Source organism: Phasianus colchicus, chromosome Z (assembly GCF_987193195.1).
Source record: "Phasianus colchicus chromosome Z, bPhaCol1.hap1.1, whole genome shotgun sequence".
NCBI lineage: Eukaryota > Metazoa > Chordata > Aves > Galliformes > Phasianidae > Phasianus > Phasianus colchicus.
The window spans coordinates 80,500,162-80,523,293 of NC_143476.1; the positions used below are offsets into that span (position 1 = coordinate 80,500,162).

The following is a 23,132-nucleotide window of genomic DNA, read 5'->3' on the forward strand; positions in this document are numbered from 1 at the left end:
AGTTCTTGCTTCAATCACCAGGAGTTCACCCTTGCAAAATATTCTCAACTTTCTACTTAACAACATCAACAGGGAAGACAAAAGGCTGAGAAAATATTTCTGTTCCAGTGGTGGAACAGTAAACAGGTATTTCCCACAGGAACATTACTAACTAGATTCTGAGGAGTTATCAATCATTTCAGTTTAACGTCATTTCTGTACTTGAGTGTATTTTGGAATGCTGTTACTATTCCTCACAAATTGGATAAATTATTGAGAGTTCTGCAAATTAATTTCAATAAAAATATCCTACTATTAAGTAACTAAGTTTGCAGAAGAAAATATACAAAGAGATATTAACTTACTGAGAAAAACCTGTTTTAGATAAACAAATTTTGGAACACAGGAGGGTTTCATACACTCTTTAAAAAGTTACTGTTTTAGATTTACTTCTTTGCAATCTTCTGCTTTTCTTGCAATCTAGAAAATCAAACTCATGAAAGGCTCAAGGCAATACAATTGAAGCAAATGCTTCCAGAAGCTTTCAACAATAACTTTTTTTCAATTTACAAAATATAAAAATTCAATTAGTTACAAAAAAAAAAAAAAAGCCTAATATACAAACTTGAAAAAAAAAATAATTTGTGAAGGAATGTAGCATAATTGCCCAGATCCATAGCCATTCACTCCTCAGATACTGGTATTTCCTTTTTACACAAACCTCTACTTTTCAACCCAGAGAGATGCATACATGGCCAGTTAGCCCAAGAAGAAGAGTCATTCAACTTTCCCAAAACTTAAACTATCATAAATTACCATTTGGACAGTATTAGAAAGAAATTGAAGCATACAAGGAATAAACTATAGTTTCTTTTTATATCAAAATGTACTCTTGAAAATGTGTTTGGCACAGTGCTAAATCATATAGTTAATACTAAATATTGCAGGATACAATCAAACCCTGGAGTTATCTTGTGTTTACACCCTTTAAGGGATAAAAATAAAAAGATACCAATTATTCAGAAGTCAGCCTATACAAACTGTATAAACAATATCTTATGTATTGTTTTGAAAACCACTGCTATAGTAAATTTTACATAAAGGACTGCAAAATAATATAAATGGATTTAAACAGATCTTTACAATAAGAAATTCAAATGGAAACAGACAAGTAACAAAGAGAAGTAAAAAAATTTATTGCAGTATTCGTTCCACCAGATTTGCTGGGGATCCCTTTTCTTGTATTATTTCAGGGTGACCTAATACATCAAAATCTACATTTACAAAAAACTCCTCCTGCAGATAGGTCATAGATACTGCATGCTTTTTTTTTTTTTTTCCTCTTTTTTCTTCAACAGAATAAATTATATATCCAGGAGATTCTGCCATTTTACAGCCTGGAAAAACAATGCTTCCCTGGAAACTGGGCTAAGCTAAAGAAAGCCATCCGCTGCTAGGTTAAACTCCAAGAACACTTTATTAAGAACATTAACAGACTAATTTCCAACATTCACTTGTTTATTTTTTTTTAAACAGAAAGTTTTTTTTTCAAGATATAAACAATTTTTTGTTAAACTATAATACAGTGGGAGTAAAAATGAACTGAGAAGTTTCTGCTGCACAACAGCGAAGGAAGCTCCCACAAAAATGTTTACCAAACATTTCCTTCTTTTTTTCCTGTGTCCCAGGTTCCATTCTTACTCTTCATTTAACTGATTTTTAATTTTTTTTTTTTGCCAGAAAGTTGATATTTCAAGTTTTTCTGTTATTTCAATTCATGTAAATTTGGCTGCATGTACAAATCATTAGCTTGAAGTTCCATCCTTGGCGGCATACAGCGATCGTAAAGTCTGAACAACTTTATTAGTCAGCTTATTAGCACTCGTTAGAGCAATTTTTTTGTAAATAATGTCTGACTCTTTAATAGTGTCTACCCAAGGCACCAGTTTGCGGCCATCACGGCGCTTAGCCTCAGTCCAGGAGCCACTGTAGGAGCCTGCCATCCACTGAACACTGAAGCCATTGCTGGTTTTCTGTACTACTCTTGCAATTTGTGGTCGATCTTTGTACTTTGGACAGCAAATAGCGATGACATCCATGACATCAACACTTTCATTCATCTGTGAAGCCAACTCCGTAGAGTCTGAATTTCGTTTTGACCTTCTCAATGACTAAAACATTGGGGGGAAAAAAGACCATGTGTTACACAAAAGAACTTTAGTGAAATTATTGCTTTTATTGCTTTTAATCCCTTGACGCCGGGAGTTGGGATTTCCCGGCACACATTCCATTGCCGGCAATGAGACGCACCGCGACCGCCAGCGCCAAGGGGTTAACATATCCTTGTAAAACCACATACTCTTAATTTGTACCCGTGTCTTTATCTCTTAATGATATATAAAATTATATATACACATGAATCATAAAGCTACATAAAAACTTGGCAACAATAAAAAGGATAACACACAGTACATTCCAAAGGAAAATTAATAACTTTTTATACTGGATAAATCTCATTTTCTAGGTTTTTTTTTTTGTTGTTGTCGCTTTTTTTTTTTATTGTCTTTTCTGTTAAACTTTCTACAAAAGTTGTATAAACGGTTAAGTAGAGAATCTCTATCTACAAAATGCTTTCTTTCATGTGGATTACATTACTTGGTGTACATTTAATATAATAGACTGACATTTATAAGCACATAAAAATCATTTTACGTAATACGCTGCGAAATACGTTGACTCCTCCTCCGCCTCACCCCTGAAGTGCCTCCTCCTCTATCCTCCCCATCACTTTCATCGTCCTCTGTCTCAGCTGCATTGTTTTTAGGGCTGCCTCCTCCAAGCAGCGAGGTAATTGCTTTGTTCCGAGCATTTGTGCTAGCTGACACCTCTCCATCTTCTTCTTCTTCATCAGGATCCAAATGTTCCATAAGGAGCTTGAACTAAAAGAGACCACACAGGTTAGTCTACACTGTAATTTTTAAAATATATATTAATAAGATGCCACATTAAATAAAACCAAATGGAAATATGCAGTAAAACAAAAGGCAGCTTCAAACTTGAACAGCTCCTGTGGTCTCCTCTACATACTTCTTTCTGTCCTCTCATTTCCTATTGGATATCTAAAGCTTTCGTCCCATGTTTCCATAATTTCCAAGTTTTCTCTAGTTAATATTTTAAAGAACTGCCAAGAAGAAAAAGAAAAGATAAATGTACTGGATCTATTCTATTTCACTCTGATGGAAGCCATCAGGGTCAAAAAGAACAAATTACAAATGAAAGGATATCAGAAATTAGAAAATACTTTGTAAAGATGAATATTGCTCAGTTAAAATTATTGTTTGTTGTGTTTAAATTTATTAGGAGACTTTGAAAAGTAATACAGCTAAGCGTCCTGAAAGGAAGTTGCGTTATCATAATATTGCATAACATTACCAGGAACATAACATTTTGAAATTTGAAATGTTCATCCAATCCAAGAGCATCTTCTTTCAGGCTTGTATTGTGTTAGCTAGTTTAGAAGAGTTTTAGATATCCTGCTGGGCAACTTTACTTACATCTAAGTACTGTTTTACTATACTCCTCTTCACTTCTTCAGTGATCTTGGAATTAGCCATATCACTCCGCAGAAAATCCAGAGTTTGTTTTGGATGAAAATGCACTCCTGTCTTCCTGTTTATCGCTTTATCATAAACTTTTGCAGACTCAGATGGAGAATATTTCTGAATTTTACTGTTTAATGAAAATAAGAGAAAAGCTTTTGCGGACGTTCCAAAAAATTTCAAAGAAAAGCTTTTAAATCTTCAGCTTATGCAGATATATTTGCATCATTTCATATATAACAGACATCCTGATAAGAAATGAAGTCACTGCTTTTTCTAAGCTAACATTTCTGTTTCATTACATTGACTTATTACTCTTACACTTTTTCCCTTATACAAACCTGTTGATTACACTGAGTTACAATGAATTTTTAAAAAAAATGTCCAGATTTAATCCTTACCAAAAAATCACTAGACTATCTAAGTATCCTTACCTATCAGAGAATCCACAAAGGTTCTTCAAATGCTGTTTCAGCATCAAAAGTAATAATATGCCTTGAGAAACATTTGCAAATTCGATTAAAGGAGCTGAGTTTTCTGGTAAACATTTCATCACAGCATTTATATCATTTTCTTCATCAGAATCTGAATCAGAATCTACTCGTTTTCGTAACCTCCGAGGTTTAGAAGCTTCCTCTTCACTTTCGCTCTCACTGCCACTATTACTGTCACTCTCAGTCTCCTCGTCTGATGAAGGCTTTCTTTCCTTTTTTTTGTCTTTCACCATAGACTGTGAAACAGAGAATTAATACACAATCCATAAAGTAGCACATTTCTAAAAATTATTTCCAAAATCATCATTGGCTGAGATCAGCATGAATTCCCTGAACGTTATTAATTCATAAATTCAAAGATTAAAATTACTTATGATGAAAAGATACTCAAGTGTCCCTTGGACTCCCCCTCAGAAAAGCTTATTTTTTGCAAGGTGGAAACAATAGAAGCAAATGAAGCAACAAAGACTTCACGGCAGTTTTAAAACGTAGTGTTAATAGTGCCGGAAAAATGTATTAGAAGGCAGAATACAACAAAACAAATATAAGGCAAGTTTTTTTTCTGACACCTGGATTTTTGTACGTTACATATACTTTCATGTGTAGGTACAGAGAAGTCTCAGCTTCTTTTAATTCTTGCTTCTGTTAAAAATTCTATCATATTAATTACATTGTTGATCAAAGAAACCTCAAGCAATAATATACAGTGCTACTAGAAATCAGTTCTGCTACTTGTAAAGCTACAGTTTCACACTTGCATTATTACTACACACCTACTCTGACTTTTCATAACACATAACTTGATGTCCCCATGGGTATCCTCACTGTGCTACAGTGGTGCTACACACTGGTGCTCCATCTGAAGAATGTACTCCAGATTGTCACAGATTAAAAAGCAACTTCTGTAGGGTTGTACCCCAAACAGCATAGTTTCCAGGCTTCAGCTGACTTAATGGTCAGATTGGAAATTCTTGAAATGGGCTTGCTTCCTAACAGCTTGGACCGAACAGCTTTAGAGCTGCCCAGGAAAATAAGGTTCTTAAGTATTTGAGAAACAGGTCTATTGCCTATAGTGTTGTGTATTCAGTTACAACAGGTGCCACGACCAGAGTTTTTGTATGCCACCTTATGCAACTAAATTCATGCAACTACATTCTATGTAGTACTTCTTGTAGTAAACAGTGTAGTTTAAGTTTCTCAGGTGAAACACATAAAAATAACATCAGTTACTTGACAACAAAGCAAATTAAACAGCAAACCTGGTTATTATTAGAACAACCACAATAAATCAGCATTTTATAGTGTTTGACATAACTTCTTATTTCTCAGAAATACTGCAGAATTACAGGTATTTCATATTAGTGTCTCAAAAATCATCATTCTTTTTTAATAACATAAGCAGCATTGTAAGGAAAGTTTTTAATTAGCATCTTCCAAATCCAGGCCAGAGCAGAAAGGGGTTGTTTATTGTTCAACTAATGATTATAAAGTAATGCTGCTTGCCTGTATCATCATAATCATACTCACTCACTAAAAAACTGGTGAAATTATAGAAAAGCTTATGTTGCCACTGTGATAAATATATTAAATTTAAAGGCACATACCTCTTTAAATGACTGTAGTAGGTTGCTACCAGAAACTGATAGTGTAATGTCTATATGATGCATTATAAACAGTGGCTCTTCCTGTGTTTGATAAGGAAAACAGGCTAGATTGTCTGCTATGTACAAGAGCATATTCACCTCTGTTTTCTGGAAAATAAATTAACAAATATAAGTGTACATATAAATACACACACAAATACATTAGACTCAAACACTTGCACAGTGCTCCTAACAACCTAGAGCAAAAATAATGATCACAGATTTTATTCTAGATACTTCCCATTCCACTTTAAAGAACATATGTTAAGATGAACATTATTTCTGAACAATCCAGATTGGGATATAGAAAGATACAGAAGGATGCAAAATTAAGAAGCATATTCTGTTACAAGGGTGAATGCCTCATATTACAGAATAAAACAAAACATACTAGGGAAGTAAATTATCAATAATTATGTCATAGAAATACATTGTGGAAGGAGAATTTAATCTTGTAATGCTATATCAAATTTCTTTTTGGAAGGAAAGACGATGCTTACTGCAGTATCATCAAAGAGATTGAGTAAAGAAATTAGAAATGCTCGTCTGTGTTGACGGTTCCCTCGGATCATAGAGTATAGGTGTGAACACAATGCACTGGATGATTCATCGTGTCTAAAGCCTCTTACGGGATCCTTTGGACAGGTATTGATTGCCTGCTGTACCTGGTAAGACATCTTCATACCAGCCACTGCTTTCATCTGAAATGAGAAAGTATTTATTTTATTTAAATTGCTTTCAAGGAGTAAAACTGAAACATGAAATAATATAAATCTTGCCAGGGGAAATTTTAAACAAATGTCTGTGAAAAGAAACCACTAGCATCTATATAAAGAAATAGCTTATTTCCTTTTAAGCAGCTGCTCATCTGAATTTTAGCTTTCAGACATTCTATGTAATGATACTCTTGAGCTCTTGATCTGCTCTTGACTTGCTCTTGAGCTGCTAAACATGTTATAACACAGTTTGTGGTGGAGATCAAAATGTCTTGCGAAATGCTTTCACCACTTACCTATGTAAGACATTTACAGCTAATGTGCTTACCAACCACAGCACGGTATTTCAGTTTAAGCTGCTTTCAAGTATAGATAAATGTTCATACATCTGTAGAATAATTTACCAAATATGTATGCTTATGTAAACTGTAGTGAAACCAATACTGAGCCCATAATTGGTGGAAATTAACCATGAGAAAATGAGATATTTTTTTGCACATATAATAGAATTTCTAGCTGATTTTGCTTACTTCAGGGCTACTACTGTATTTTCAGAACAAACTGAATCTTTAGGTAGGCTGCAGATACAACTCTCCTCATAATCCCTTTTCTTCACTTCAACACAATTATCTCCTCATGTCTACAGTGTTTTATACCAGAACTCCCTACAAAGCAAACATCATAGTTGGCCTTCACCTACTGTATTAAGTATATGTTAGGAAACCATGAACAATACAGTGTTTCAATCTCCGTAGAAATACAGGCAGATTTTGGAACTTCCATAAAGCAGTACACATGTTGAACCAAGAATGGAATCTTTTGTAATGAGGTAAGAGTTCTGCAACTCTGCTTCACATCTCAACCAGAACTAATGACACTATGCCACAAGTCTACAAGTCTGCAGACTCAGCCCTCAGATTTTCCTTTAGCAAGATCTCCCAATTTTTACCTTCCTATGCTGCCTATGATCAGATTACATGTCAATAAAGTCTCAATGCTCTAAAAATTCAAACACAAACTACTCTAAGGACCTCTTCTTCGAGCAAGGTCTTCTGATCCTTAGTATACAGATACAGGTAATTTACTGCTAAACATCATGAAACAGCTAACCTTACCTTTTATAAAATAAATACTCTTATGTACTATCCAGTGCATAAAATATTGTGAACTAGAAACTAAAGTAAATTTTAAATTGAAACTGATGCTTCCTATGGTTATATTCTATTACATATTTCCTGTTTTTAGGAAATCTTCAAGCAGGAGAAAGAGTTGGGATCTTCTTTACAATTGTGTATGTTGATTGTTAGTTTATATTCTTCTTCTGCAGCTGTGGCATGTTCAAGCTAAACCATCAACAAACAGTATGGTATAAAACTTTACATTAGAATTACTTACGTGAATGAAACCAGCATACTTTTTGTCTATTTCCACCAACTGCTGGTCAGCTTTGTTTCGCATAGAGGGCTCTGGATCTGTGCCCATAGCAATTAAGTATGGCACACACTTGAAAAACAAATGAAATGATTATTTGGTCATTATACTACCTCTTTCCCACTCTTTGTTCTTCCATTATACTGTTCGTGTGTTCTGACTACCGTAGAAACTAGAATAGGAAGCTCTCTGCAACTTAACCTCCAGACTACTTTTTGCAAGCAGAGTACAATATACAAGAAAGACCAGCATTAAAAGTGATGGTATAAGTTGTGCAAGGTTTCAGGTTGTGTTCCTATTTTTCTCAAGCTCTAAAAAATGCTGTTTAAAAAAACTCATACTGCTTCTGACTGAATACACATGATGGCTGCAGCATTAAAAACAATGTAAATAAAAATAATATAAATAAAAACATTATGTACGAATAATGATTACAACTGAAGACAGTTTGGACGCTGGAGGATATGGATACTGATGTAGAGGCAAGCTGACACAGTTTTCAGTGGAAAAGTAAAAAGAAGAAAAAGACTTGGCATGCATCTGAAATTTATAATAGAAAAGTAACATGATCCTGTGTCAGTTTGTACATGCTCTTTAGTCACTTGCTAGACATCTTGATCCAAAGGCAAGAAAAAAACATTTGGAATCTTGCTGGTTAACCAGCTAACACATATTTAGAGTACATTTTCTATAAAGTGCCTTTGCTGTAATAAGAAATCACTGTAACACAGCTAGAAAAGGAACACTGGAAATTCACCTAGCAAGTGTAAAAATCTGTAACAACAACAACATCTTCCCTATCAGAGAAGCCTACCATACCTGAACAGGATGGATGAGACCCTGGTTTAACGTCAGTGCAATGACATTTAGAGCAAAGTGGCGTACATTGGACTGGGTATGAAAGAAAGCCTCAAGGACCTGTTTGAGATACAGCTGCATGATGGAACTACTCATCCCTGAGGAAATATCACCCATTTCTTTCAGGTCTTCCTGTTTTGCTACTTTTTTCCCTGTAGAAAGGATAAAATAAACAGCACACTCACCACAGTATAACAACTTACTTTGCCATTAATTAACCTGTAATTGATAATTAAGTTTTACTATGTACACAAACATTTCAGCTGTCTTAGAATGCATTTTAAGATTCCATGAATAACACAACAATTGGATGGTGAATATTCTTCAAGATAGATAACTAGAGATGTGACCTTAATTACATCCTTGTTCCTCAGTAAATGCTTTTCATTTTAAAAATTCCTTATTATTTCTCATTTTGTATTTACAGATAACTTCACATAAGATTTTGATGGAAAGTATTACTATCATCACTATAGCAATTACATATTTTGGATTGCTTCCAGGATTTATACATCTTGAAAGTTAATAATAAGCTACACTTCCCAATTTACCTATGGCACATAATGAATTCTGAAAATACCTCTAGAATACTTCATGGACAATATTACTGACAAATAACAATTTCAAGTGATTCAGTTAACATATACAGTGATTGTATGCAAGAAAGTTAGATTGTACACAGATGAAGTAATTATCACAGAAGAACTCAACACTTACAGTCTCTGTCTGCCTGCTGCATACGTGTGTCCTCCTCCTGCAAGTAGGTCTGGAGGTTTTTTAACACCTGGATTTTTAGGTTTACTGAACAGTTCTTATCTGAAAGAATGCTGTTGTACAGAGTCTTTACTTCCTGTTCAAACATTAAGCTTGGGTGTTGTATAAACGCAAATCCTAAGGGTGGAAAAATAGGACATATTCCACATTATTATATTAGATAATATAGAAATTGTATTACTATTTTTTAAGTCTTGCTACAAATCAAAGGTATGAAATGTATGTTCTCCCATTACTGCAACAGTATTGCTTTTCTAGTCCAAACAGAATTGCTTTTTCACATGGTCATCGTCCAAAACTTATAAGGAGTTCTATGCACTACAGCAACATACTTGCAATACACTTGATAAATACATGATGCTGACCCAGGGCAGCTGCAGAAAGAAGAGTTATATGCATCCAGAAGCACATCCAGTGTGGTGGGCTAAATGATTAGAAGCTCTCTAGAGAACAAGTGAAGAACGTAACTAGAAATAACCAGTTACAGAAAAACTGATAAAAATTACAAGCACTTAAAAATAAAATCTTAAAAGAAAATAACACAGTGAACAGAGTAAAATAAAATTTATACCTCCTACTGTCATCAGTTGTATATCTAGTAAGGACTCTTGAAAACTCTCTGTAAGTGCTTTCAAAACTACAACTTTCAGAAGATACACACTACAAAAGTGTTTTCAGATGCAGCTTTACCTTCAGAAAGAATTGGTTACTCTTAGTCCGAGAAGCCTTTATTTCATAAAAACCTGAATGTAAATTAGCAACTGTATGTACCGTTATAGATTATGTGTGTAAATTTAGAAGTGCTGCTGACAACTCTTCTCTGTTTCATAAAAAACGGTAATAGGAACACTATGTCTCTATTTTAACTAGGTTTAACTACTATTTTTTTTTTTTTTTTTTTTTTTTTAGGGCTGTTAAAGAAAAGTGGACATTAACTGACTACGGGAAGCTAATACCTTCAATGAACAAAGAGACAACGTAAAAAACTGAATGGGAAAAAAGTGACAGCAAAAATAATAAGAAATTATGCAATGTATTAAAGTGGCTGTAATGAAGGGAAGACTGAGCTAGATTAAAAAAAAATGTCTCTGTACATACAGTATGGATAATGGCTAAATCTAGGGCAAAACCTCAGTGTGACTGACCTCATTTCAATCTCAAAACAAGGAGAGTACAGAAGACAGAGGATGTTGAGGGGAAAAAGGGAAAAAAGAAGAAAAATAGTGATGATGGTCTCTGAAGTATATAGTATACTCTGTAAAACTTATAGTAATAGTTTATTAGTTAATCATGTCTGAGCAAGTTCAATCCATTTTTCAGGTTAATTTAAAATAAAAACAAAAACAAAAGCATGAGCATATGTTTGTGTAACAGCCCATAATCCATTCCTTACTTCAGTCACTCAAAGGAGTTTAAAAACACCAGTATTCTCAAAGAGATGCTTACATTCCAAGTTCTGTAAGTGGGGAAGAAATCTTATTTGGTATAATAATTTCTCATAGAAGATGAAACACAAAACACTTACTGTGTTCATTCTGTTAAGAATGGCCAACTAAGACTCTACCTGTTAGATAGTTGGAGGTTTAGCTATATTTAGTATCTAAATTTTAAATCCTCAACCTGACCTGAAGGTACACTGGGAAAAGAACCACAATTACTCCTCAAAAGACTTACAGTTAAGCTGAATTCCTCAACAGGAGTGATACATACCAAAGCAAACACTAAACCTGTTGAGTGCCCTCACTGACAGGACTCACTAGCAACTACTGATAGGAAAGTACAAATTCTTTGTGTGAATCTTTAACTGTGTATGAATATTAAAGTTGCCTGCTAGTCCTTCCAATCTTGTTGTGCACAAATGTTGGATGACTTGACAACGGTTCAATTAACAGCCAGTAAGATGAAACTTTGTCCTGTATACCACAACTGGACATTTGCAACAGCTAGTCCTCAAATAGAATGCAAACACAGATTAGACCAACGTGCCACTTAAAACAGTTGTCTGAAGTTTAACTAAAAATGAGGAACAAGGTGATTACAGGCAGAGAGTAAAAAAAAAATGCCTATTCTGTTTTACCCCTTCCCCCAAACTGATCACAGTTCAGACGAATTTAGCAACATTTTTCGCTAATACAATATTGTCAGCATCTGTGAGTAAAGCAATCATACCTACAGTTACCTGGCAGCCTCTGTCCTATGTGCAGCATCCTGGGGAGAGCAATTAAATTAGACTGAAATACAGGTAGTGTTGTGCACCTTAGTGAAGTACTTTGAAAAGCTAGTCCAGAACACAGTAGCATTGCTCCTGCATCTGAAGCTACTCTAAAGCCATTAGCCCTGCCTAGCAGTTTTTCACTGAATATCACAAGAAGAATAAGTCTTAGTTCTTAGAGACATCTAAAAAGTGACCAAAACATCGGCATAAGGAGGCAAATTCTTTTCCATAGTGAAACTATAGCTCACAGCTAAATTACAGCAAGCTCACATGCATGAGAACAGAACTGCTCTGGAAACCAAACTGCCCAAACAAGGTCCTCTCATAAGTATATAGTATATCAAGCAGAGGATGAATGTGATACAGAACAGTCAATGGCAGTTTAAATACTACTGCAAGTCACATACACCATACTAACTGCCTTCAGACAAAGCACCTATTTAAAACTGAAATACAGACAAAATCCTAGGGCAGAAATCTATACTGGAATACTTAAATACTATAATGCTACAGCATTATCAGTGAAATCTCACAAAACGTCTCCCACTTGGTATAAGTTCCAGAGTTCCCCTGACTCCTGCAGAAGACCCAGCTATATTCAGAATGCTCAGGACATTCCCAGCACTTTTTTCTAGTTATTCCTTAATCATATCTTGAGGACTGAAAAACTAGAATTGGAGCTACAACATATCTGCATGTGGGGGAAAAAAGTAACATCTCTACTACTTTAGAAATCCACTGCTTTTTAAAACTTAGACACACATCAAGAAGTATTCTCTGTCAAAACCCTGCAGCAGACACATACAGCTACCATCCCAAACATTTGCCTAGCAATTTGTTAAATAAACAGGCAGTGAAGTTTGATAAATTCCCTTTTTACTACAGAAAAATGTGTGCTCCTGCAGAAGAATAAAAGCTATTAGCATGTCTTACCCAGGCCAATAATGGCTTTTGTCTGTACTTCTTCATCTGAATGCTTTGTAAAATACATCAGCAGTTCAAGTACTTTATCCTTAATGTTAACCTGAGCAAATTAAAACAAAAAAATAACAGCTATTTGGAGATGAAACAAATGTTTTTAATCTCTTACAAAGAGATACATAAAATACAAAAAGTAAAGGAGATACACAGTATTAATGCACATCCTTTACAGGACTTACAAACCAAAAAATATTACTGCATGTATTATGAAAAAAACATAGCTTTGAGCAGCAAGGAATGCTGTGCTTTCAAATAAAAGTAAAGCATTCAATATACATAATATTTGGAGAGTAAATATGAGTTACTTTTACCTTACTGTTGCCCTTAAAATCTTCATGGTCAAAATCAAAATGCCGACACAGTGCTCCAACAGTGAAAAGTGATCTAAGGAGTGCTGGTTTATTGGCAGTAAGTATTGTACTGTTGGGGTCTTCTTGGTGTTGACTTTTTAATTTTGAAAGTGCACCTACAGTAAAAGTTTTAATTACAGTGTTTAAACATGGTGCATCCCTAAGACTTGTAACCAAAACTGAAAAAATAATGTTATGATTTTACTTACCATAGTATCTATTAAAACAGGCCCACACAAACTTGTAATTCTGTGTGACCTTGTTCACAACGGACCCAAGACAGCTCACACAATGTTGAACAACCTAGGAGCAAAAAGTAACAAATTAATCATGTAATTAGAATTTAAACTTGAAATTTTTATGGAATTACGTATAATGAAAACAAACACTCCAACAGTCAGTCTCCTAAACTGCTTTGAAAACCTACCCAAACTCATAATCATTTAAACTATGTATGCAAACTGAAAGAAATGCCTCCTAATTTATTTTTATGGAAACTACAACAGACACAAAGATAGAGCAAATTCTCAGCTACAAATTTATTTTCCAATGTAGTCACCACCATTAGCCAATTTGTGTGGATGAGCTGATCAAGAGATTCTTCATTTCATGGTTTGACAACGTGGCCATGGTTCGACAACATGGAATGTGGCTTATCTTTCACGTTGTTGTCATCACCACAGAAACGCAACTTCCACCGCCTCACAGTGCTCACACTCACTGTTTAGTTTTCATAAACATTCAGCAAGCATGGATGAAAGTCAATGATTGCCATTTATTCTGCATAGAGGAATTCAATGACTCATCTTCACTTTACACATACTTCCATGTCAGATGTGATTTTGTCAGACTGCCACACTGCTGGCATCTGTCACATGGCAACAAAATCTAATGGAATATTGGTAGAAGGTTTCAATCTCGGCTGCCATTCCACCAACACCCAGCTCTGACATTGTGAGCCAACATAATAAAATAGAAGGAGCAGACTTTGTATATCAGCAATACATAAATCTCCATCAAATCAATAAATTCTTTTTTGTCTGACGTATAAGCAACTTTATGATGAAGACAGACTTTCTTTAAATGAGAACTGTGAAACTAAATCAAAATTTGAATATCAGCAATTTAAAGCTTACTGTCATGCCATATTTGATGATGAGTTTCATGAGGTCCTCCTCAATAGTGGCTAGGAAGGTCTCACTTGGGTGCTCCATTAGTGGCACTACAAGCTCCAAGATTTTTGCAACATTGCAGATCACCATGAAATCATTCTGAGTCTGAAACAACAGCATTCAGAGTTAATTAACAACATTTCTGGTTGTTAATCATAAACTAAGTTTTATTAATATGCACTGACAGCCAAAAATTCCAACATATGTAAAATATGACTGAGGCACTTAGTAAACATTTAGAAGGCTATTTAAATAGTTTCTATCTGCTATCTGCTTATTATTTTGAAAGCTAGTTCCTGTTTTTTATGGAACCTCTGGAAAACAAGTCTGTAGTAGCATAACTTTATTTTTCATTTGGGCTGTAGAGAGGCTTAAAAACTTTTCAATTTTTTGTCATGGCATTGTATTTAACTAATTATCTTTTTTTTTTAAGAGCTCTAATAAGATTACAGAACACTTCCTGACACATACGCAGGGAATACAACATGGGTAACAAATGAAGTCACACTATGTCCTCAAATACAAAAATTACAATTAAAATGATTAATAGCTTGAATAACCATGAGGATTGTAACTGAGAGATCTGTGGAAAACACTGCATACATTAAGTCTATATCCTGTCAAAACTTGACTTTTTTGACAAGTCAGGCATATTAATCATGATAACTGCCATACACTGTATCAAGCCATTTAACATATTCTACAATTAATCTCAACTTCTAAAAGTAAAAAACTGATGAAATCCACTAAGGAGATGTGCAAATAATCTCTTTTTAATCATCTGTTTAATCAGAAGCAGCTTTAAAAGTCTGTAGATGTGCCTACAGAATACTCCAGAGCTAAAAATGCTAAGATACACCTATAAACTCATCTGATAATAAACTTGCCCTTTCAAAGGCTGCTAACCTAATGTAATTGCAGTGCTGCCAGCCACTCAGCCATTCTCTTCTTTTAACCACAGCAACGTGATCTGCCCTGCTTCTTCTGGCAAATCAATGATTCACTGAGCCCACTGTGCATACCAAAATGCCAGAAAGCTCCACAGATTTTCAGAGCAGGTGGACAATTTTACTGGTCTAAGTGGTTTAGCATTTTATCTCTCTAACATTTTTCCAAACTAAATTGTCTTATAAGGGAACACAAAAAAAAACAAGGCTGGATAGGTGAGTGGTAGAGAATAGAGAGGTTAAGTATTGAAAAGGATAGATAAGGACAGCCTCCTTCTGCTATATTAGATATAGCTTAAGTCATCGTGCCACACAGAACCATACCTTTAGTCACAATATTAATATATTACATCTTAACTAAAGACTCTGACTGTGAGACAATAATTTAAAGAAATTATTATATAACAGGTGAATAGCTGGGTTTCAGTCCTTAAAGAGGCAGAAGTTTCCATTTCACTTGACTGTAAAACTTATAAGCTACAGAGACGATCAAAAGAACCTAAAATCTTCAGCTCATGAAATAGAAATGCTCTTTTATTTCTCTTTTCCTATCTTCAATTCCAGCAAGTATTTAAAACAGCCATTAAATTCTTTGCTTATTATCTGGGGGAAAAAAGCAAGGCTGATATACAATTTTTCTCTACTTACACTACATTTAGTGGCCAGATATGGCTGCATGGTCATGGCATGTTTGACCATTAACTGGGGCCTGATTTTGCTGAATAAGAACAGAGTGGTTATACAAGCAACCAAGCGACCAGAATTCACTCCTTTGTTGTCAGAATCTGCAAAAATGAGAAAACATATGATATTAGACCCATATATTAATTGATCAATTAGAAACATATGACCTAAACATCATAGTAATATATTTTTCAAGACATATCTTTCCATCTTTCAATGCAGAATATCCTTATATATTCTACTTAGCTAAGAGCATTGGAAATGAGAACATAATTTGTTAATACTTATATATAATTACAAAGTAAGTAAAATAATAGGACATTATTACATTTTAATACTTAAAATACTGTGTACAGTACAGTCTCAGCCAATGATTCCTATTAGAACAGTAGAACATATTAAGGCAAACAATATTTTTTTTTGCTTTTAGTGATCTAAAAGTTTTAACAAATATTTTTGAAGTTCTGTTGTTTTGGATGTATAGAGAAAATTAGGGAAGCTTTATCACTATACAGTGCTCAAAAGTACCTAAGGAGCTTACATGAAATATATGCAATATGCAATAATTCACTACTGCTCATTTTTTAGTAGTAATTCTGTAAAAGTAACTTTTCAGTAAAGTAATTTTAACAATAACTGTTACAGTTTTATATAAAATTCAATGCAGTTTAGATACTGGATTCTAAATAGACTTACCTGATAAAGACTCTTCATATTTAAGAATGTGCTCAACCAAATTGTCAACAAGTTGAGTACAAGCCTTCTTCACAGGTTTATATGAGGCATCCTCTTCTGACTTCAACAGCTATAGCAAATGAAACAAAAAATGATTGAACAGTGAGGGTATATTCATCTATAGAATAGATAGAATAGATAGAATGCATACTGGCTTTATCATAGAATCATAGAATGGCTTGGACTGGAAGGAACCTCAAGGACCATCAAGCTCCAACCCCTCTGCCACAGGCATGGCACCAAAGCTTCAGATCTAATACCAGGTCAGGCTGCCCAGGGACCCTGGGACTATAAGTAATCAAGGATTTTGCATTACTAAACAATCTCTTTATCTGTTCCATAGAAGTTATGTGATGAAGAAAAACTTAAAAAGAAGTAGGAAATCAATTCAAAATGCAAGAAAAGTAAAAAAAAAAAACAAAAAAAAAACAAAAAACCCACAACCCTACATCTAAAGGACATAAGAGAGTAATTCTAATGATGCTTGCACTGGGACAAAAGGTAAGTTTAAGCTTCATGAACTGTGAGGAAAACAATTATCCACTTATATTGCCAACAGTAACTAATAGAAGGTTAAAAATGTTTAGAAAAGATAAAGAAGGGCAAAGAGAAAAGGGACATTTTTGATATAAAGCAAAAACATGAAAATAAGATGAAACAGTTTGAGCTTTCTTTTGTATGAGTGAGGATATTGAAATTATGCCCCTAAAATCCTTTAACAAGGCTTGATCCTTTACAATAGCCTTTTCTCCAGTCCAAGCTTTCAGCCAGTTTATTTGGCAAACTATTTTCATGGCACTCCAGACTAAAGGAAAGTATTCTGAGACCTTTAGTTCCTCTAATCATACTTTTGTACCTTGAAAATTAACCAAAGCACACGCAAAGTAGATGAGAAAGATACCACGGCTAGCAGATCTAAACAAAGCATGCTCATGTCTCACAAAAATGAGTGAAATATAATGTAGAAGTAAGCAATACTCTAAATACTCAGTGCTAATACTCATTTGTAACAAATATGCTAGATACGAAAATACACTTATATACAACTGGAAAAAGAATCCACATCACATCAGATACTCATTTCAGAATTAAGTTCCTTGCTGTAGACTTCACATTATGTTAGTCATTACTGAAGATAACACGAATTTAAAGAACAAAACAAAACAAAAAAAACCCTAAAACTTCCCAAAATGAAAATCAGTATATAAAATATTTCTAAAACAGATCATACAGAAATACAGAAACTAGCATTAGAGACAAAGAAAACTGTAGCAATAAAGCAAAAAAGCAAAACAAAAAAGGTTGTTTTTCAAGAGCAGCAACTGAATTTACATTAAAGGATTGTTCCTGTAGTCTCCTTCCAGTGTGTTTTAGTATCAAAAGAAATGTTAATATTTTTATAACAGTAGTCTCATATACCTTAAAAATCCAATACTCACATTTTGAAGAAGCTGCTCAAACCAGTCATACCCTGTATCCCTACAAGCTGCCACCTGAAAGCAGTAATGAAAATAAACCAGTTAAAAGAGGAATCTGAAGAACTTCAATAACAGCATACACATATTTTACTACACTATATAAAGTGTATGTGATGAGGTTTTGGTAGTAAGAAGGCCATAGAGGACGCTACCAAAAGCAGAGCCCAGAAGTTCTGCTAACAGATCACAGGCAGCTCCAGTTGCTCCAAAAGGGATCTGCCACAGCCAGAACTGAAGCAATAATATTGGTTGCACCTTTTTTTGTATTGAAGGCAAAAAATGATACACAGCAGCAGCAACTGAGGGAAAGGAGTGAGAAAATGTAGATAGAAGCAGCCCTTCTAAGGTGCTAAGGTCAGTATAAAATTAGGGAAGGAGGTGCTCCAGGTGCGGAGCTGAATTTCTCTGCACCACAAGCAGCAGATCTGCACATGCAGCCATGGAAGAGACCATGATGCAGCAGTGGATGAGGCCTGAAGAAGGCTGCAGCCCATGGAGAGCCCCCACACGAGCAGTCCAGGGTAGGAGCTGCAGCCCATGGGGAGCAGCCTGCTGTGGGGCAGGAGGGCTGGGGGAGCTGCCATCTGCGGGGAACAGCGCTGGAGCACCGAGGTCCTGAAAGATGAGCCCCATTATAGAGAACTGTGTTGGGACAGTGCTCATAGAGCTGCCACCTGGCAGGAAGTCCATGAAGATCAGTTCAGGGAGGGTGACATCCCACGGGAGGGATCTGCAGGGGCAGAAGGACTATGGAGAAATGGTAGAAAAGCAGAATTATGGGCTGCCATTCTCTGTTCTCTTGTTCCCTTCAGGGGAGGATGCAGATGAGAGTGGAGGGGGGGGGGGGGGGAAGATGTTTTCAGTATGTTTTTAGTCCTCACTGCTCCGGTCTGCTAGGAACAAACAATAAATTACTCTCATCTCCCTATCCTGAATCTGTTTTTGCCTGTGTTGAGCCATCTCTCTCTCCTTATCGTGACACTTGAACTCTCTTCCATTGTATTTTTCTTCTCCTCTTCCTTTGAGGTGGGGGAATGTGAGAATAGCTGTGGTGGATTTCAGCTGTCAATTAGGGTGAAACTACCACATACACACTGAGTGCAATGCTTCTGTATCTTCGGAGATTAGAAGCAATTTTATGCATTTGAAAATAGTTCTTATAATTTAAGCAGTTTCAGAATATTTTACTGGCCACTGCAAATTTTGGTTTTGTAGAACATCTTGTACAAATCAAAGCTTGACAAATCAAAAATGAATATGTATACATACACAGTTTTTTAATAAACAAACCGATCCTTAACCCTCATTATGCATTAACATCATCATGCAGGTGCTCTGAAGTAGAATATCAAGAGAACTCAGTTAAGATGAAATGAAAACCACCTGACAAGTAAGTTAATTTCATATTTTTTTTTGTTTGTAAAAGACTACAGATAATGTTTCTAAGATACAAAAAACATAATCAAGTTTTGCATACAATTTAATTCAAATTTTGTTTGTATAACATACCACATCAGTGATGTTCAGTATTTTTCTAGTCATTGCTTCTTTGTCATGGTGTGGAGTTGGAGTAAACCACAGCTTCTGGAATGTCTCATTTACTAATTTCTGAAAGGAAAAAAAAACATTAAGTCTATGTTGGTATGTAACTATTCTATCATATTAGGTTTGCTCATGACACATTCAATTTCATAAGAAATTGTTCAAAATAAGTAAGACAATCAATTGTAGAGTCTGAGACAGATTCTTATCTCCTGGGAGTTACACTGGCTTCTAAACAAGTACAAGTACCAACTGATCACTGGGAATTAATGCTACAGAAACATTCTGTACATATGATTACAAGTTTTCTTCATTCGTTCGCGTTCTTTGGGACAGTAACTGAATACAAGATTATGATTTCTACAACAGAATTAGCACAGTGAAAGATTACTTAGGAGTTTTCAGAACAGTTGCATAAGGTGGTGTAGAGAGACAACCCAAGTCAAATTTAGGAAGCAGGTTCTCTTCCAATGGTTTTGATGGTGGAAAAGATAGAATAGAATGGAAGAGAGATAAAATCATTATTGCATTGCTGATACAGTTGTAAAATCTCTCCTGATCCACAGAGGCATAAAAATATGTTGTACAGACACAGCTACGCTTTTCTAAGGTAGTTGAAAACTAGGAGAGAGAATAAGGTCATCCTCCTTATGTTGCAGAATCTTGGATTCAGCCTCCAGTACTTTGGGATCCTACATCTTGATTAACAGTCTATTCTGAATGCCACTCGACATTAATGAATCTCAAGTGGTAAAAATACATGCCATGACTGCAAAGTTGATGATTTCTAATCCTTCTATAAGTTTGATGCAAAACTACCACAGGTGTATTCTTAATTACCCAGTTATTTTGAAAATTGCGTTTCTGAGTTAAACAAAAACATCAATGTCAAGTTTGTGATTTATCATTTAATCCTAGTTTGCTGCCCTTTAGCATATGCAATGCAGGAAGAGTAGAATGTGATCATATAAATAACGTTTCAGGTCAAATAAGTGATTCATTACACGCTCAGAATTAATGCAAGAGAAGAACACACAAATACCTCAAAATGATTTATAAGTAGAACTTCCACATCTGGCATATTCTGATTAATTTTGTCCTAAATTAATTTTGTCCTAAAGCTTATTTTCTTTGCAGAAAGGATTTTTATATGTAAATTTCACTTGTTAGTAACTATTAACAAACTAGTTACAAGTACTTGGTACAACATTTACAAACAAAGCAAACTTTAGAAAACAATGTTCATCTTGAGGATTACGCATTTATTATACCTTAATGCCTTCTTCATCATTGACTCTCCGAATCATTTTCACACACATCTCTGTAATTTTGGGAAACGTTGGTTGTTCAATGCAGATATCCCTAAGTATCTTTATGACTCTTTTTCTGACGCTGATACCAGTATCCTGTGATGAGAAAAGCATTACTCTTGAAAACAAATCAGACAAATGAATTAATTTATGAGTTAAATTAACTAATATTTGAACATTAACTAATTTGGAAATTGTATTTAGAAAAAGCAGCTAAAATATTTTAGAGTGTACATTTATATGTACATATTTCATATGTATATGAAAGGTCAGCATAAACTTCTACCACATTATTTGCAACAATTCTAAAGGGCTAGCTGACCGCCCAGTATGCTGAAATGCTTCCTCCACTTATACACTCTGCTTTAAGAACTCACGATGTTGCAGACACGTAATTTCATCTCCATGGCTTGCAAGCTACATGCAGTGATGCTTTAACTATATTACTGGAATACACAAGATGTTTTCATGCTTATAAGCATAAAGTCTCTCACAAACATTTCATGCCATAACTACAGCAAATGAATTGTACTTGACTAAAAACTTGCCTGACATGGATACTAAAAGCTAATGTTATCTCACAGTTACATCAACATTCTATCTTATTTGAACATCTAGACAAAAGAAAGCAGTTTGTATAAAAACTCTAAAACAACGCCTTTCAAAAAACATACTACAGAAAGGTAAGGCAGTTTTTCTTCCTTTTTTTTTTTTTTTTTTAATTTAATTACAAATGTCAGGTTTAGATTACTGTGTTGTAGATCTTTTTTTCACTATCCCCCAAATGACTTGCAGTGATCCACATCTCAGACTTCAGAGATATGGAATAATTCCTCATTAAACCTAGCTTGTTCCTCATCAGTGGAATCAAAAGGAACATAAAGACTGGTTCTGCTGCAATACAGCCTTCTGCACATATTACATTTTCTGACGTAAAAAGGCCTCACCAGAAACAAGAACGCATTTCACCAGGTTGGAAGTACCAGGATGATGCTACTCATTTAAAACAATAAATTATAATTTACTTTTGGGGATCATAATTCTAAATTATTAAACATACAAACTCTGCTGAAAACAAGTTTCCCAATGGCATTTCATCATGAATATCAAAAGTCACCATACCAATATTCTTTCAATCAGCATGTCATAATACTGCTCAGCAAGCTGAGGACGACAGAGCACAAATCGGCCAAGCAGCTCCACAGCTGCTTCCCGCACACTAGTGGAGTTATCCATTAACCGTCCATGAACACCCCGCTGCATATCCGGCTAAGAACAACAGATAGAACAAATACAAAATAAGAAATAAGGATTTCTTTTAAGCGTGACAGATTTCATGCATATGCATAATGGATATTTCATTTTTACCCTGGCTAGAATACTGGGATCTACAGCAACAACCTCAGACAAACACTTCATGGCTTTTGTTCGAACAGCAATTGCATTTTCACCAAGTACACGCAGAATCTAACAAGAGAACAAAAACAGTTTAAGTTGCTTTAGGAAGGTAGTAAACAACGCTTAACACAAGCAAAAATGAAAAAGAGTAACATGCAAACTATTTAATTAAAATGAGAATATCTGTCTACCAAAAATTGAATATATCTTCTCAAAGGTGCATGTAAATGAAGGCATGGATTTTTGCTAGGATCTGCTAAGGCTAGTCCAAACAGGACTTACAGAAGGGCAATTATGTTTATTCTACATCCCTTTTCTTTAAACTCTACTTTTGCCATTAATAAGCAGCTTTCACCATTTTCTTTAAAAACGGGAAAACTAGATTTGGACACTGTAACTACAGTTGTCTCCATATGCAAATCAACATAAATTAGTGCAACCTAAACCATTTCTTAAGTTCAAATATGTCTCCATGACAACATATTATTTCTCTTCTCTCAGAAAAAGGAAAGAAATCACACTGGTCAAACAATTTTCAAAGTAATAATAACATGCCCATGTGCAAATAAATGATCAAATTGGCTTATATTTTCAAATCATATTAAGATACATTTCATGAGTCTGCGTTACCAAATGAACATACATCTGACAGAAACTTTTACACTTCCACTGTGCATATCTAATATAATGACTTTGTTGTATTCATACACAAAATAACATATGCTCAGTATGACATATAACATCAGTACAGAATATAAAAGCATGTGGTCAAGGCGGTATTACTGCACACTACTCTAAAATTGTTTGGCATCAGAAGGAAGCTATG

The 23,132-nt window shown here is 34.8% G+C and overlaps 1 protein-coding gene across 3 annotated transcripts in view; it reads right to left on the reverse strand.

Moving 5' to 3' along the window:
- Positions 1-1,300: 1,300 nt before the first annotated feature.
- NIPBL (NIPBL cohesin loading factor) overlaps positions 1,301-23,132 on the reverse strand; it is a 147,818-nt gene continuing 125,986 nt past the window's right edge. For all 3 annotated transcript variants that reach the window (XM_090131804.1, XM_090131803.1, XM_090131802.1), the window contains 20 exons: positions 22,277-22,375; positions 22,031-22,177; positions 20,870-21,004; positions 19,566-19,664; positions 18,018-18,071; positions 16,540-16,648; positions 15,808-15,944; positions 14,177-14,317; positions 13,250-13,343; positions 13,002-13,156; positions 12,643-12,733; positions 9,438-9,611; positions 8,682-8,872; positions 7,827-7,934; positions 6,216-6,416; positions 5,677-5,823; positions 4,013-4,308; positions 3,534-3,708; positions 2,733-2,918; positions 1,301-2,150 (listed from right to left, as the gene is read on the reverse strand). In XM_090131804.1, coding sequence (XP_089987930.1) covers positions 1,785-2,150; positions 2,733-2,918; positions 3,534-3,708; positions 4,013-4,308; positions 5,677-5,823; positions 6,216-6,416; positions 7,827-7,934; positions 8,682-8,872; positions 9,438-9,611; positions 12,643-12,733; positions 13,002-13,156; positions 13,250-13,343; positions 14,177-14,317; positions 15,808-15,944; positions 16,540-16,648; positions 18,018-18,071; positions 19,566-19,664; positions 20,870-21,004; positions 22,031-22,177; positions 22,277-22,375 — 3,105 coding nt within the window. In that variant the 3' untranslated portion in view covers positions 1,301-1,784. The remainder of the gene's footprint in view (positions 2,151-2,732; positions 2,919-3,533; positions 3,709-4,012; positions 4,309-5,676; positions 5,824-6,215; positions 6,417-7,826; positions 7,935-8,681; positions 8,873-9,437; positions 9,612-12,642; positions 12,734-13,001; positions 13,157-13,249; positions 13,344-14,176; positions 14,318-15,807; positions 15,945-16,539; positions 16,649-18,017; positions 18,072-19,565; positions 19,665-20,869; positions 21,005-22,030; positions 22,178-22,276; positions 22,376-23,132) is intronic.